General features: G+C 48.8%; 6 protein-coding genes and 1 non-coding gene across 7 annotated transcripts; 4 read left to right on the forward strand and 3 right to left on the reverse strand.

The window, feature by feature from the left end:
* Window positions 1-649: 649 nt before the first annotated feature.
* ALT_9331 (GPI anchored serine-threonine rich family protein) lies at window positions 650-1,385 on the reverse strand (the record flags this gene model as incomplete). The annotated part of the gene is made up of 2 exons (XM_033561975.2): window positions 650-1,113; window positions 1,172-1,385. The coding sequence occupies 2 exons, from the start codon at window positions 1,383-1,385 to the stop codon at window positions 650-652; spliced, it is 678 nt and encodes a 225-aa protein (XP_033417866.2).
* Window positions 1,386-2,781: 1,396 nt separating this feature from the next.
* On the reverse strand, window positions 2,782-4,938 carry ALT_9332 (CCCH zinc finger protein; the record flags this gene model as incomplete). The annotated part of the gene is made up of 2 exons (XM_033561974.2): window positions 2,782-2,967; window positions 3,046-4,938. The coding sequence occupies 2 exons, from the start codon at window positions 4,936-4,938 to the stop codon at window positions 2,782-2,784; spliced, it is 2,079 nt and encodes a 692-aa protein (XP_033417865.2).
* Window positions 4,939-5,457: 519 nt separating this feature from the next.
* On the forward strand, window positions 5,458-6,398 carry ALT_9333 (DNA-directed RNA polymerase III subunit RPC25; the record flags this gene model as incomplete). The annotated part of the gene is made up of 7 exons (XM_033561973.1): window positions 5,458-5,469; window positions 5,544-5,642; window positions 5,706-5,802; window positions 5,857-5,943; window positions 5,995-6,058; window positions 6,117-6,294; window positions 6,354-6,398. 7 exons carry the CDS (start codon window positions 5,458-5,460, stop codon window positions 6,396-6,398), a joined length of 582 nt encoding a protein of 193 aa, XP_033417864.1.
* Window positions 6,399-7,445: 1,047 nt separating this feature from the next.
* On the forward strand, window positions 7,446-8,872 carry ALT_9334 (cystathionine gamma-lyase CYS3; the record flags this gene model as incomplete). The annotated part of the gene is made up of 4 exons (XM_033561972.2): window positions 7,446-7,568; window positions 7,640-7,725; window positions 7,791-8,238; window positions 8,291-8,872. The coding sequence occupies 4 exons, from the start codon at window positions 7,446-7,448 to the stop codon at window positions 8,870-8,872; spliced, it is 1,239 nt and encodes a 412-aa protein (XP_033417863.2).
* Window positions 8,873-9,443: 571 nt separating this feature from the next.
* Window positions 9,444-10,776, forward strand: ALT_9335 (protein-histidine N-methyltransferase; the record flags this gene model as incomplete). The annotated part of the gene is made up of 3 exons (XM_033561971.2): window positions 9,444-9,605; window positions 9,769-10,065; window positions 10,126-10,776. The coding sequence occupies 3 exons, from the start codon at window positions 9,444-9,446 to the stop codon at window positions 10,774-10,776; spliced, it is 1,110 nt and encodes a 369-aa protein (XP_033417862.2).
* Window positions 10,777-11,010: 234 nt separating this feature from the next.
* On the reverse strand, window positions 11,011-11,663 carry ALT_9336 (putative NADH-ubiquinone oxidoreductase 178 kDa subunit; the record flags this gene model as incomplete). Its single annotated transcript, XM_033561970.2, has 3 exons — window positions 11,011-11,167; window positions 11,238-11,482; window positions 11,550-11,663. 3 exons carry the CDS (start codon window positions 11,661-11,663, stop codon window positions 11,011-11,013), a joined length of 516 nt encoding a protein of 171 aa, XP_033417861.1.
* Window positions 11,664-12,428: 765 nt separating this feature from the next.
* On the forward strand, window positions 12,429-12,502 carry ALT_t198. The gene has a single exon. It is a non-coding gene; the product is annotated as a tRNA-Ile (tRNA).
* Window positions 12,503-13,771: the final 1,269 nt, after the last annotated feature.

Genomic DNA, 13,771 nt, shown 5'->3' on the forward strand with positions numbered 1-13,771 from the left:
GCTAGAGACCCACAGCCATCCGATGAGGCATCACTGTGACAAAAATAAGATGAAAATCCGACATCCAAACCATCAGTTCGGTTCTGAAATGTATTGGGCTTATGATTGCAACAGACTATCGACCGATTCCCCGCGTTATCTTCGACTCATACTACTAGTAGTTCCTGAAGATCGTCGGCTACAGCAGAGCCTCATTGTCTCTTGAACGGGCCAGAAGGTTTAGAATCTTAGAATATGCAGATGATTTTACAAAACTCCATTGTTTACTCGCATTCTCCTGCAGGCCAAAGCAAGTCATTCATTACAATGTAAACATATCTACATACCATACAAAAAGTGTGCCCGAACAGACGAGAGTCCTTGGTCCCAATAACGAATAATGACCACTAGGGTAACGCGACCGTATGAATCTCCAAGCATCGCCCGAAAGGAATAGAGAGAATCGGACACGAAAAAAAGATGTTACAACTTGTCCATCCGCAGGCCAGGAACGAACTGTAGATACCCAAGAACGGTAATCCAGCCATATTCGAGCCTAAGCAAGTGCAAAGGAAAAAGGAAATGGACACGCCAAAAGCTATATATTCGAATGTATCGAGCCCGATCGCAGTGATGTGACTCGCCGCCAGAATCTCGCAAGGTATGCTGCTTACATGAATGCAATCACACCCATGACGAGCGCCATCATGCCACCGGAGATCCGGTTGATGACACCGCCATTGGCGTTGGGGACCGAAGTAGGCGAGGCAGTGGCGGTCGTGCGAGAAGCCCGGGTGGTAGTAGTCGAAGTTTCAATTGTAGACGAGCTGCTGGTGGTCGAAGAGCTGCTGGAGGGGGAAGCAGTGGTCGACGTCACAGTGGTCATGGTAGGGGTTCCGCTAGTAGTAGTAGAGGTCTCAGTGGTAGAGGCGGTCTTAGTGGTAGAGGCGGTCTTAGTGGTAGTGGCAGCAGCCGTGCTCGACGCAACACCAGTAGCTCCTGCAATCGTGAAACGGCCCAAGTAGTTGGTTTCGGAAGTATCCTCATCGGAAATGATCTCAACGGTGTAATCAGGCTGAGAAGCGATGTTAGAAGGAACATTCCAGGTGTAGCTTCCGGAATTGGGAATGCTTGCTAGGGTACGTTAGCATATGCGCAGCGCTCCAGACTCGTTTCAATCCGAGACACTCACAGACGATGGTTGAGCCAGAGTCAGGAGTGAAAACGTCGCCCCATTGAAGCTTGAGAGTGACAGTTCCACTGGTGGTAGGGTCCCAGGTCAAAGTAGTAGGCTCACCAGCAGTGAACTCGTAACCGTTGGCAGGGATGTTGAAAGGATTCTCCTTGGTAGCTGCAACTGCGATGGCGGCGAGAGCGCTGAGAGACAGGAAGATGATGGAACGCATGTTGACCCAAGTATAGACTTTTGTTGACGCTATTATATATAAATTCCCGAAAAAGAGGTAGCAAAGCGGGGGCTAAGATAAAGTATTCCGGAAGATCGTAACGAAGGAATATACGTATTCAATGCAAGGAATGGACTCTGACTGGGTTTAAAGACAGACAGAAAGCTGAGTATGATGCAAAGATCGACTGGAGGGAGAGTAAGGAGAAAAAGGGAAGAAAGAGGAGAAGGGGAGATAGGACCGAGTAATAATAACCGGAAGAGCTAGGCTAGTAGAACTCTACCTAACCTTCCGCTACACCCAAGGAACCTGGTCAACTCATCTCATTTGGGGGGACCTGGATAAACTAATGGAAGGATTTACGTAGATTTCGCGCCAGTAGTTAGATGGTGAGGAAGCCACGAGCCAGTCATCCTCGAGGAAGAGCCAATAGAACGGCCTCGTCGACCGTATGTTCACAGCCCCCCGAATGGAAGAGGCAAAATCAGAATAAATGGGCATAACGCCATCGAGGAGGCTAATCCGAGCCAGACTTAGTCGCTCCCATTCTAGGGAAAGGCGTTTGTTCAGCTAGACCGAGTCAGTCGTAGTCATTCGCTTAGCCAAATAAGTAGGTCGAGAAGGATCCAGTAATTCCGACGAAAGCCCGGTCGGGGCCCCAGCTAGTTGACGCTAAGGTCGCAAAGGCCTAACGAAGGTATGTAACTAGATGCCTATCAATCCTCGATGTTGTGGTGGCAATGAACCATGGGATCGAACTATCCAAGGGTCTTGGAGAAGCGGAGGAACAGAGGATTTTGATATGTGTTGCTAAGAATAACCATACCTTACCTCGGATTCACAGTAGATGAGTGAGTTATGTTTGTTTAGCTCCGGTTATCCCGGAGCACCTAGCACCCGAAAACCCAAAATCTGAGCGATCTTCTACTCCTCAATTCCTGTGGTGACTTTAAACGTAGTATGGAAACATACAAAAGTATTTCTTCACGTCAACCAGATACATGTCTGTTACTCGTAGGTAACCTTGTGCGACCATGGTGTTTAACCAAATTGATCATCCCGCCATAAGTTGGGGTATCTAAATGTAAATACCAGGCTAAGGTACCTTACGGTACGGGTATGAAGCCTTTAGGTATTATGATTTTCAATACGACTTCCAAACAAGGACATCTGCGATATGGTAAGGATGCGTCCCTCTGAGAGGGAGTGTCCTAGGGACCACAAATAGTCGATGATAGACTTCACTTTGGTCAACTTTCAAGTCTGGCGTCCTTTGCTGCGACAGTCTCAATGCGCAGGCTGAAAGACTCAGGGCTCTATTTGGTTCTGAAGCTAATTCGTATACGGATTTTATGTACAAGGCGCCGATGGTATATAGAACATGTCTTTCCAACACCTAGACAGCAGCAACTGTGTCTTTCGTCTCCTGAGAGTCCCGGTTCTCATCTCTGTTCCCATCAGTATGAGAGTGTCCAGTCGCCCTTTCCTCGGCCTCTGGCGCATCGAGAAATCCATTCTCTCCCAGCCATACAATCACTTCCATGGCTCTCCGATCCTCGTCCTCTTTTTGGCGTTCGATCAGCTAGCAGATTGCGTGTTAGCGTTTGAATGGCCGAAAGAATGCCATTTTCCTTTTTTGCTAAAGACTAAGGATACTTACAGCTTGGAAGAGTCCCCTCCGTCCTTTTTTCTCCACCGGTTTTGTTTTGGCGCCTCTTTCCGGCAACTCGTGTAGAAAATGGCACTTCTCCCCGTGCAAGCAGCGCCCGTTGCGGGCGAAATGGCGACACACTTTCTTCTTATTGACTCGAGGCGGTGGTGCCACCCGCTCCGGGCCCTCACGGCGCGAAGACACTTCCTCGGGTGCCGAATCATCATCGCTCTCGCCGGCATCCGAAGAAATGTCAGATCCACTCGATGACGTCCAGTCAGTGCTGTCCGAATCATCGGAAGACGATGCGGCGGATCCCTCGTTTCGACTCGCTACCGTGTCACCGGGTTCCATCGTTGTTACCATTGTCCCAGTGGCCTTTGATGAGACAGAACTCTCGGCAGGGACAGCCACTGTCTCCGAGTCGTTGTCCTTAGAGCCGAATATCTGCGATTTCTGAGCAGACTCCGTGTCCACCTTTTCTGCAGCGACGGAAGGTTGAGATTCAGTTTTCTGCGTTGCAGACTCTGATCCTCTTCTCGCCTCCATGGCCACCTTCTGCAGCCTTTCAACTTCGAGCCGAGCCCGCTCGGCATCCGCCTCCGCTTTCGCTACCCGTTCCTGCTCCTTTAGCAACTTGCGTTGAAGCTTATCAGCCTTTCGTTTCGCCTTGGCCGCCGCATCCGCCGGATCAATGACGCTCTCTGGTTTATTATTGGCGGCCTTCTGGGCTCGTCTTTGCTCCTGCCTCTCAATCCTTTTGTTGTTCAGAGCTTCTTCACGGGCTTTCTTAGCCTCGTCCATGGCCTTTTTCTTCTCTTCAGACTTTGCTTGCGTCGGAAATCGTTTCTTCCGTTCCTCAATCCATGCGGCAATATCTGTAGGTGACTGGAGTGTGGACGTCCGCCCTTTATAGGTGAATCGCAACGGCGCTGTAGCACCGGCCGCCGCAGGCGCCAACTTGGATTCTTCATCCACGTCGTCCTCCTCACTCGATTCATGATCCTCGGTTTTGGGCGTAAGCCCTAACTGGTTGTGCTTTCTTTTCTTTTTTCTCGGATTTGCAGCATCAACTGCCGGAGGAGGCTTCACAGGAAGAGGGTTGCCGAAGCTTGGGACCGGAGGCGGTGCAGGAACGCGAGGTGCAACTGTTTGCGGTTTTCCTCCAAATGCCGACGCATGATCCCGCTTGCCGCCATATTTCATTGAGTTTCCACCAAAGGAAGATTGGTTCTGGTGTGTGCTAGATTGCCGCGGCGTCCATTGATTGCTACGCCGAGGACTAGCAAATGTTCCTGTAGGTGGTGACGCTTCAAACCCCCAACGCATTGGAGGACTCATCATCGGTGCTTGTACGGGTTGAGGGGTATGTTGAGTCGAATGCACGACAGAAGGGTACGGAGGACTCGATTGCGCATTTGGGGGGGCGTAAGCTGCATCATAGCTAGGTTGTGGCTGATATGGAGATCCGAGAATGACTGGCGGCTGTGAAAAGCGTTGCGGGGACGCGTATGAGGATGTATTGGACTGGTGTTGAAAACTTGGTGACCCCAAAGACGCAATCTGTGGCGATGGAATATTGCGAGAGACAGTAGGCTGAGATTGAGGCGTAAGCCCGGTATAGTTTATCGACCCATAACCGAAAGATGACGGCGTAGAGGAATAGGTCGGGGTATGGTTGGCATGGTGGGGAACAAAGGAGCCTCCCCGACCTCCTCGATTCCCAAACCCTCTGCCACGACCTCTGTTGTGCCCTCCGGCGCCTCGTCCACCTCGCTGACTATAAGAACCGTAACCGTATTGTGGAGGCCCAGACGGAAAAGCTGACTGAGGTTGCTGCTGTTGCTGAGAAGAAGGAGGGGGAGGAGGAGGGGGAGGAAATGAGAATCCCTGGGAGCTCATTGCGGGAAGATCTCTGCAGGCCCTCGAATGAGTGACAGCATCGATGCCATCCTCTCGCGCCGTCCCGGAGACCTGAGAAAACCTCCGACCACTTCTGATCGCTTCGTTAGGACCGAAGCTCCAAAGTTGTTGTTCCGTTCCGAGATCCGAACTGTCACTGCCTTACTGTAAAGCCCGAGTAAGGCACAGTGGAGAAGTCACGTGCTAGATTCTGGCTATCAAACGTAGCAAGGAAAATTTAAGAGCAACCAGGCCGGATCCGCAACATGCGATTGGTCGAGGTAATTCGCGATTGATCTTTTGAACTTCTCTTGTTGCAGATTCAAATACACTTCTATAATGTCATGAAGCTGTGATTACTGGAAACATAATTTAGAAGGGGCCTATTTCAGCGTCCTATATGGTTAGAATGCAGGTTTTGTCTTGCCGCTAATCCTCTCTGCGACTGTGTGGAAATAGAAACTACCTATCCTGATCACTGCTCATGCGATACCTCGTTCCCCTGTAACATATTCGAAAATGTTCATTCTTGTCAGTTGAGAGACGTCCTTGACCAAATTGAATTTATCTTGTCATGAATAGACAAGCTGACTGCAGTGAGGCAGACAACCGTCTCAGATCTCATCCAGATCTCTCCTGAAGACTTCTCCAAGTACAGCGCTGTCGCAATCGAGGACAATATCAACGAAAAGTATGCAAATAAAGTACGGTGAAGTCACCCTGATCGACGTGGCAGTCTCCTTGACTGACATGGTTCGCTTGTGCAGGTCATTCAAAAAATTGGCCTTTGCATTGGATTCTATGACTTGTTAGAATCATCGGATGGTTTAATAGGCCATGGCACTGGCCTGGTCAATGTAAACGGTATGTCTGGAAGGATTTCCTGACTGAAGATAACTGCTTACTTATTCTCTACAGTCAAATTCCGGCTCATCGTCTTCCGGCCGTTCAAAGGAGAAATCCTACTCGGCAAAATCTCAAGTGCTACTCAACAGGGGATCAAGAGTATGCAACTGCCTCAAGCTCGCGGTCACTAATCATGCTAATCAAAAACAGTTGGTGTTGAATTTTTCAATGACATTCTCATTCCCCCGGATCTTCTGTTGGACGGTGCTCGATTGTAAGTAACTGTCTTTCTTCAGACTGTCGCAAGTACGTATTGGCTCACCAGGAAACAGTGACATTGCCGATCAGGTATGGGTTTGGGAAAATGAAGATGGCTCAACATTCTACTTCGACATAGGAGAAATTGTCCGTTTCAGAGTTGAGATGGAGGAATGGCATGATCAGATTCCCAACGCCCCAGATCTAGGAGACGGCGCAACCATTGAACGAAAGCCTCCCTACTCCATCATAGTATGCGCCCTCGCGTTTGTATTTCTGGTGAACTCTAATTGGCTAATTATGAAACTCAGGGCTCGATGCAAATGGCTGGTTTGGGACCCGTGTCCTGGTGGTGATGAGAGAGTTGATTAGCGAGGGTACTCCCATGACTTTTTATGTTGTCTTTATGTACACGCCGGATGATACAATGGGCTGGAATTGGAGTTGATAAATGATTTCCATCATTGCGTTGCTAGAATAGAGGACAGGGCAGCACTGAACGTATTGCCTGTCGCATGATGACCATGAGATGATAGTCAAGAAATGATTACAAAAGTCCAGAAATGACGTGATTGCTGATTCAGATGAAAATGTACTACTCTGTAGAGGAGTATGTACTTAGTGTCACGTAAAGTTGTAGTACAAATCACCTCATCAGATAGTATAACAGTAGGTTCTAGCTTACCATATCCATGTCTATTTGTCATCAGAGGGATGTATACGAGTTAACCTAATTAACTTACTATTTGTAGATTGTGATGACGATTATTCGGTCTGAAGGATGGAGATACCTAATATCTGTAGGTGTGAAACATCCATGCATGCATCTGCCTGTCAGCAAGCAATACCTCTCTACACTACCCAATAATCTATCTAGCCTAGATGATATCTGCAAGATCCACGTTGTCCTGGATCTGATTATCAATTGAATCTACATGCTCGGTTAGTGCCGGGAACGTCTGGTTCAGATGGAGACAAGTTCCGCCCTGTAGCCTTGTAGTGCAACGTAAAAGAAATCCCAAGAGAGTTTGATGGGAAAGAAAAAATCGGAGTCCGAAGGGCAGGGAAAATAATACTTCTTGTAGTAATCGATAATCATTAATGTGTCTGTGTTTCTCCGTCGCACATTCCAGTCTAATATTTGTTGTCTGTTATTATTAATTGTCAATCGCTGACTTATAAACACGAGGACGCAGGTCCGGCGCCCTATTGGATTTTTTTTTTGGAGTGATCTCATACTACTGTCCCCTCTTGACTGTTTCTTTCAATATCTGATAACTAGATCGAATAAATCGGTTATCGATAAAATTTCATCCTTCTATATTCTTTCTCTCCCCCACTTTCTTTTCTCTCCCTGATTGTACAAACCCTCAAATCGTCTTCAACGTCGTCGACCGTTCACAATGACTGGAACTTCCAACGGCCACACTCAGAATGGCGAAGGTGCACAGGACCGCCGCTTTGGCACCTTAGCTGTCCACGCTGGATCGCCTCATGATCCCACTACTGGCGCCGTCATTGCCCCTGTGAGTTCAAATGGATTGCGCAGCATCCTTCGCTACTTATGGAGAAGGATAGGAACTAACCATTAACATAGATTTCGCTTTCCACAACATTTGCGCAAACCAGCGTCGGTAACCCCGTCGGTCTCTATGAGTACACCAGAAGCTCAAACCCAAACCGGTAGGTGACTGCCCGAGACACAATTGAGATGATCGCGCGAATGAATAGGCGCTAACCTTTCTTAGTGATAATTTCGAGCAAGCTGTTGCGGCCCTCGAACACGCAAAGTACGCACTGGCCTTCTCATCCGGTTCGGCGACCACAGCTACCATCCTCCAGTCCCTAGCGGCAGGCTCTCACGTCGTCTCTGTGTCCGATGTGTATGGCGGAACCCACAGATACTTCACAAAGGTCGCCTCGGCCCACGGTGTTCATGTAACATTCTCGCCTTGCATTGAAGTTGATGTGGAGGCATTGATCCGCCCCGACGAGACCAAGCTGGTTTGGATTGAGACTCCATCCAACCCCACACTTGGGTTGGTCGACATTCGCAACGTAGCAGCCGTTGCGCACCGGCATGGCATCATCGTGGTGGTTGACAACACCTTCATGAGCCCCTATGTCCAGAATCCCTTGGATCACGGAGCCGATATCGTCGTGCACTCAGTCACTAAGTATATCAACGGGCATTCAGTAAGTTGTGACGCATCGTCTACGGGTAAGACAGTTTACTAACCAGATATAGGATGTTCTCATGGGCGTCGCAGCCTTCAACTCTGACAGTCTGAAGGATCGTCTCACATTCCTGCAGAATGCCATTGGGGCCGTTCCATCTCCTTTCGATTGCTGGCTCGCTCACCGTGGCCTCAAGACCCTTCATCTGCGCGCCCGCGAGGCGACGACTAACGCTACAATCGTCGCCAAGGCTCTGGAAGCGTCCCCTCATGTTATCTCTGTCAACTACCCGGGGCTTGACTCACATCCCCATCGCGCCATTGCTATTAAGCAGCACCGCCAGGGAATGGGTGGTGGTATGCTGAGCTTCCGTATCAAGGGAGGCCAGAAGGCTGCTCATCTTTTCTGCCAATACACCAAGGTCTTTACTCTTGCTGAGAGTCTGGGCGGCGTGGAGAGTCTTTGCGAAGTCCCTTCAAGCATGACACACGCCGGCATTCCTAAGGATCAGCGTGAGGCCGCTGGTGTCTTTGATGATCTCGTCCGCATGAGTTGCGGTGTTGAGGATGCAGAGGATCTCAAGGCCGATACGCTCCAGGCTCTTGAGAAGGCTGTTCTCGCTAGCCAGCAGATGGAGAACGGATCTTCTTAATTTTTTTTCTGTTATTGCGAGTGAATCAAGGCATAGACGACATTATAACGCTGAAATGATAGATTTAGCCCAACACACGAAGACAACCGTCATGTTAATGGAATTTCGTTTTGGGGGCTGGGCCTAGACTCTCCGGCTTCCATGCGAGAATTTAGCACAAATATTGCATTTGGATAGAGAAGCTATAATAGACTACCATACTATATGTTTACGTGCGGGTTCAAGACTGTCATGAATCGCGATTGTTATCTAATAGTGAAAGTTTAAGATACTATAGTTAACTTAGTTAGTTATGTTAGGCGCGCTTAGTCATCAATATACTCAGCAAATTTTTGGATCATGCCTTCAAGAACTAGATGTGGGACGGTGTTACTCTTCAATATTCACGAATCAAAGGCAGACATTCCCGTTTTCATAATTGTCTGCTGAATACAAGTACACCTGCTATACTGAGAATTCATAAAACTCTCGTCATATTGTGCTCAGCTTCTCCCTGAGAAAAGTCGACTAAGTTGTTCAAGGTTAATCAAGCCTTTGCTTAGTAGCAAAGAGATAATTCTATAAGCGCGCAATGACATCGGCGTTCAGCTTCGGTTTCTCTGGGGATGACATTGACATTGACGAGAACGACCTGAATGGTGTTGATGAGAGAGATATGAATGCTGTGGAGCATGCCAGCAACCAACTCAATGGAAGATTAATGGAACCTCAGAAACATGATATGGGAGAATGGGTAAGTTATGTGTCACTCTGTTAGATTCCTTCCTAGAAAGTCGGGTAGCTACAGACGGGTCGCGCTCGAAGGCGACGGATGAGACGAAGAGGGAGAGAGGAATAGAGGACGGCGAAGGATAATTCATGACCGGCGATATATGCTCAATCTAACCTTGTTCTAGATCTCTACATTGCCATCACAAATATCATACAACAAGCTCGTAATAAATGCATCTCATGGAGACGATAGGACGTTCACCCTTGCCCGTCGAGAAGTCTTCGACATTCGGACTCAGCTCATGGCCGAAGACAGCGCTGACCATGAGAATGAGGAACTTATCTCTGGGCTCGAGAAGGGGGATATCAAGCCCAATTTCTACGAAGGTGGCTTCAAGACATGGGAATGTGCGGTGGATCTTGCCAAATTGGTTGCTAGTGAAGATTTGTCCCATCAGGATGCGGACCAGCACATTATTGAGGTCCGTAGTTCGTCAACTTCATCCTACTCCGCGCGAACGGACGCTGACAGGGAAAAGTAGCTCGGTGCTGGAACTGCGGTACCGTCACTGACTCTCTTCGCGCAAGCACTGTGTCGACCGGACTCAGCGACGAACAAGATCCATTTCACATTCGCAGATTACAATTCTGCTGTCCTCCGCCTAGTCACGCTTCCGAATCTGCTTTTGACTTGGAACTACATAGTCACGCATCGGGATCCCCCTTCGAGGGAGGCAGCTTCGTCCGGGGACCAGCCCGATGAAGAAGAACTAGACATCACGCCTGAGCTCCTGGAGAGCTTTCAGAAAGATCTCGCAAACTGGAAGATCACCTTCGAGTTCATCTCTGGTGCCTGGTCCACCGCCTTTGTTGACCTGGTATTCTCCAGTTACGGACAGGGCCAAGGGAAAACATTGATCCTAGCGAGTGAGACGATATACTCTCCGGCATCTCTGGAGCCCTTCTCTGCGACCTTGATTGCCTTGCTTCGCCGGTCTGAAACTGAACAAGAGCGGAGCAAAGCCCTCATAGCCGCGAAGAAGGTCTATTTTGGCGTGGGAGGTGGAGTAGACGAGTTTCTGATGGTGTTGAAAAATGTCAATGGTAATGACCTGGATGTGGAGGAACAGGTGAATATCAACTCGGAAGGTGTCGGTCGAGTGATATTGAAGATTGCGCTCAGGAGTACATAATCACTGCATTGGGATGAGGCATATATATCAGCATGAACATAAGAACTAGCAGGCATTATCGACCGGCTTTTTTTCATCATAACGGCGGTAAAACGAGACCTGTTGATAAACGGCAAAAAGAACCGTTGACGGGGCTACCATAGATGAATAAGTAATATGTACAACACGCCCCCCTTGTTATGCCTGCCACCTGACATTGCTCTAAAAAGATCTTGAAGAAAGAGTCAATTCTGTCTAGTCATATAGAGACACAACCTTGCCGTCCTTCATCCGAGCGACGCGGGCCTCTTCCATCTGCTTGTTCTGCTGCTCGTAATGAGCAACAACAGCACTCAGGTCCACGGACGAACCAGCAGGGACATTGTAAGGAGGAGAGGTATTGAAGCTCACTCTAGAAAATGCAAAAATCCATGCGTTAGCTCGTACATTGGGCGAGACATAGGGAGCTCATATAAACGTACTCGGGCTGCTTTAAGTCGAAAGTGGCTCTAGGGCCCTGAGACTGAAGCAGGTGGCGATCCTGAGCGGCCTTCTCCATAAGTGCCGTGTGAATGGCGTTCCTCTCCTCAAACAGCTTCTCCGAAGGAGTCCACTTTTGGATGAGGTTGGAGATCCACGATTGCGAGCCCGATTCCTCAGTGGACTTGCTCAGACGGTAAAGAACGTAGGCGGAGGCGAATGCACCAATGGTAACATAGAAACTGCGCTGTAGAGATAAAAGAGTTTCAGTCAGTGACGAGGACGATTTCTGTCGCGGGGGAGATCGAACGTACGCCGAAGCTCTCGTTCACAGGCTCGGCATGAGCGGCATGAGAGGCAAAGCGACGGGGCTGCTGATTGCGCAGCAGCTGGCGCGCCGAAGCGACTGATTGTCTGGCGAAAGACATGTTGCGGAGAAAGACAATTGGCAATGCCGATTAATGACGATGATGCCGTCGCCGGATGATTTGAGGTTGAAAGCCGCCGAGGGCGGTTCGCCGGACGTCACATGACTCTACCTTCTAAGCTTAGCGCAACCTACGAAGGTCTTCTGTACCTATAACTCGCTGATTCAAACTAGATCTCCAATGTCTACTAGGCAAATACTGGAGAAAGAGGAGTATGCGAATAATATTCGTTCGCTATAAGTTTTCTAGCAATTTTTCTCTCAATGGCTGAGGTTACCATGTTAACGCTGGATACCTACTCCGTGCCAATGACGGTTCGAGGAGGGTCCCTCCCGCTGAGCTGTTGGTCCTGAATTACCTCGAAAGAACCATAATAGTAGGCAATCTGTTAGAGTGGAGTCGAAATAGCCTACAGTGTCGCTATCAATGAAGAGACTGGTCACAACGGCGTCAGTGATGTACATCTTCGTCGCTATCTGGATGGATGTACCACCTGGAAACTGTCAAGTTCAACCATCGCACGAATTGTAGGCATGCAGGCGTGATTGGGAGAAGGCCAATACCTCAGGACATATCCATCGACCCCAACAGTTGGTGCATTGGCCTCTGTGACAAGATGTTTACAATATCCACGCCGCCTCAGACTCGCAGCAGCTCGGTCAGAATCGAGCACTCTTCTGGCCAAGGCTATTTTTTATAGTTTCTCGTCTTCCTCCTCTTGCAATAGCTTACATGGTATAAATGACTACCTTTGTACATCAACCTGGTCCTTTAGCTCAGTCGGTTAGAGCGTGGTGCTAATAACGCCAAGGTCGCGAGTTCGACCCTCGTAGGGACCATTTTTTGAATTTTTGCTGCATTTTATCCAGTCATCTGCGAGCAAGCGGAATGCATTCAAATATTCTCAATCAAGATCGCATAGCCAGTATTAACCGGGAAGTTTGGCCTCTTTACTTAGTACCGCTGATTGCTCCAGTCTCCTTCTGCTGTTGTTCCTCTCATGAAGCTGGAATCTGATGCCCTAATCTTGGGCCCTAGAACTAAACCTATCTGGCATGAAATGAATGTTATCAACAGACTAGATGATTGTCATCACCACTATCTCCAGAGTACTTGGGCATGAATAATCAGAGGACGCTAGTAACTAAAAGAGAGCAGCTACAACTCATAATTTGTCAAACCCGACTACTGATGAGCCAAGGCTCAAAACGTATTTCTGTCTTCTTCATCGTTCCAATCAACGGTCATGCAAGCCCAGCCACCTCGACCGCCTGGATGCTCACAGCTGTCCAGCCAAAAAAAAAAAAAAAAAAAAAAGGTTGCTATTTCACACGCACCAACACATGCTGAAGTGAACTACTTTATTCGGGCTATGCTTCGGGGTCGTTCTAGCTCCTACTCCATACACATCAAAAAGGCGGGTCTCTGCGTTGTCACATTCACAATGGCTGCTCTGCAATACACACCGCACTACAGGTGGTACTGCTAAACTAGACTGCTGGACTGTCACTGCTTTGCTTTGAAATGCTAACCGAGTAACTAACTGCCTCACATTTAACTGGCGCTCCCCACTGCTCCCATTGGGCCCATTGTTATTGGGCTCTTCCCTGTTGCCATTAAGAGAGGCTTCAAAACGTCTGGATATCAAAGGGGACATGTCATCGATCTCCATCCCACCAGTTGTCTCTAGCGTGGAAACCCCACATCCTTTTCCCTGCCTCTTGGTCTCTCGAGTACAGGCAGCTACTTGCAGGACACGCATGCCTGCAGTTTCACCATGGGAAAATGAAGCACCCAAGGACAGAATCCAACTTGATCGTGTGTCGCGTGTGGGCTTTGACAATTTGTTTTTTCCCCTCAATCGGTTCAAGTTGCAGCCTTCCGAGTTGCCATTCTAGCTCATGATTGATCCTGCCACCCCGGAAGATGCAGTCTCATCTTGATGCCCAACCCACTTCACTTCACCAAGATCGTTCGGCCGTGCAGGTCGGGAACCGACGGCTTCGGACCCATTCTTTACAATTACCGCTTTAGCACCCAAGACGGGGGTGTTAAGGTCGCCTAACTACCAGCACTATGGTGTGACTCGAAGGACTCATGGATACGGA

The sequence above is a fragment of the Aspergillus lentulus genome (genome assembly GCF_001445615.1).
Source record: "Aspergillus lentulus DNA, contig: Alt17, strain: IFM 54703, whole genome shotgun sequence".
In the NCBI taxonomy this organism is placed as follows: Eukaryota; Fungi; Ascomycota; class Eurotiomycetes; order Eurotiales; family Aspergillaceae; genus Aspergillus; species Aspergillus lentulus.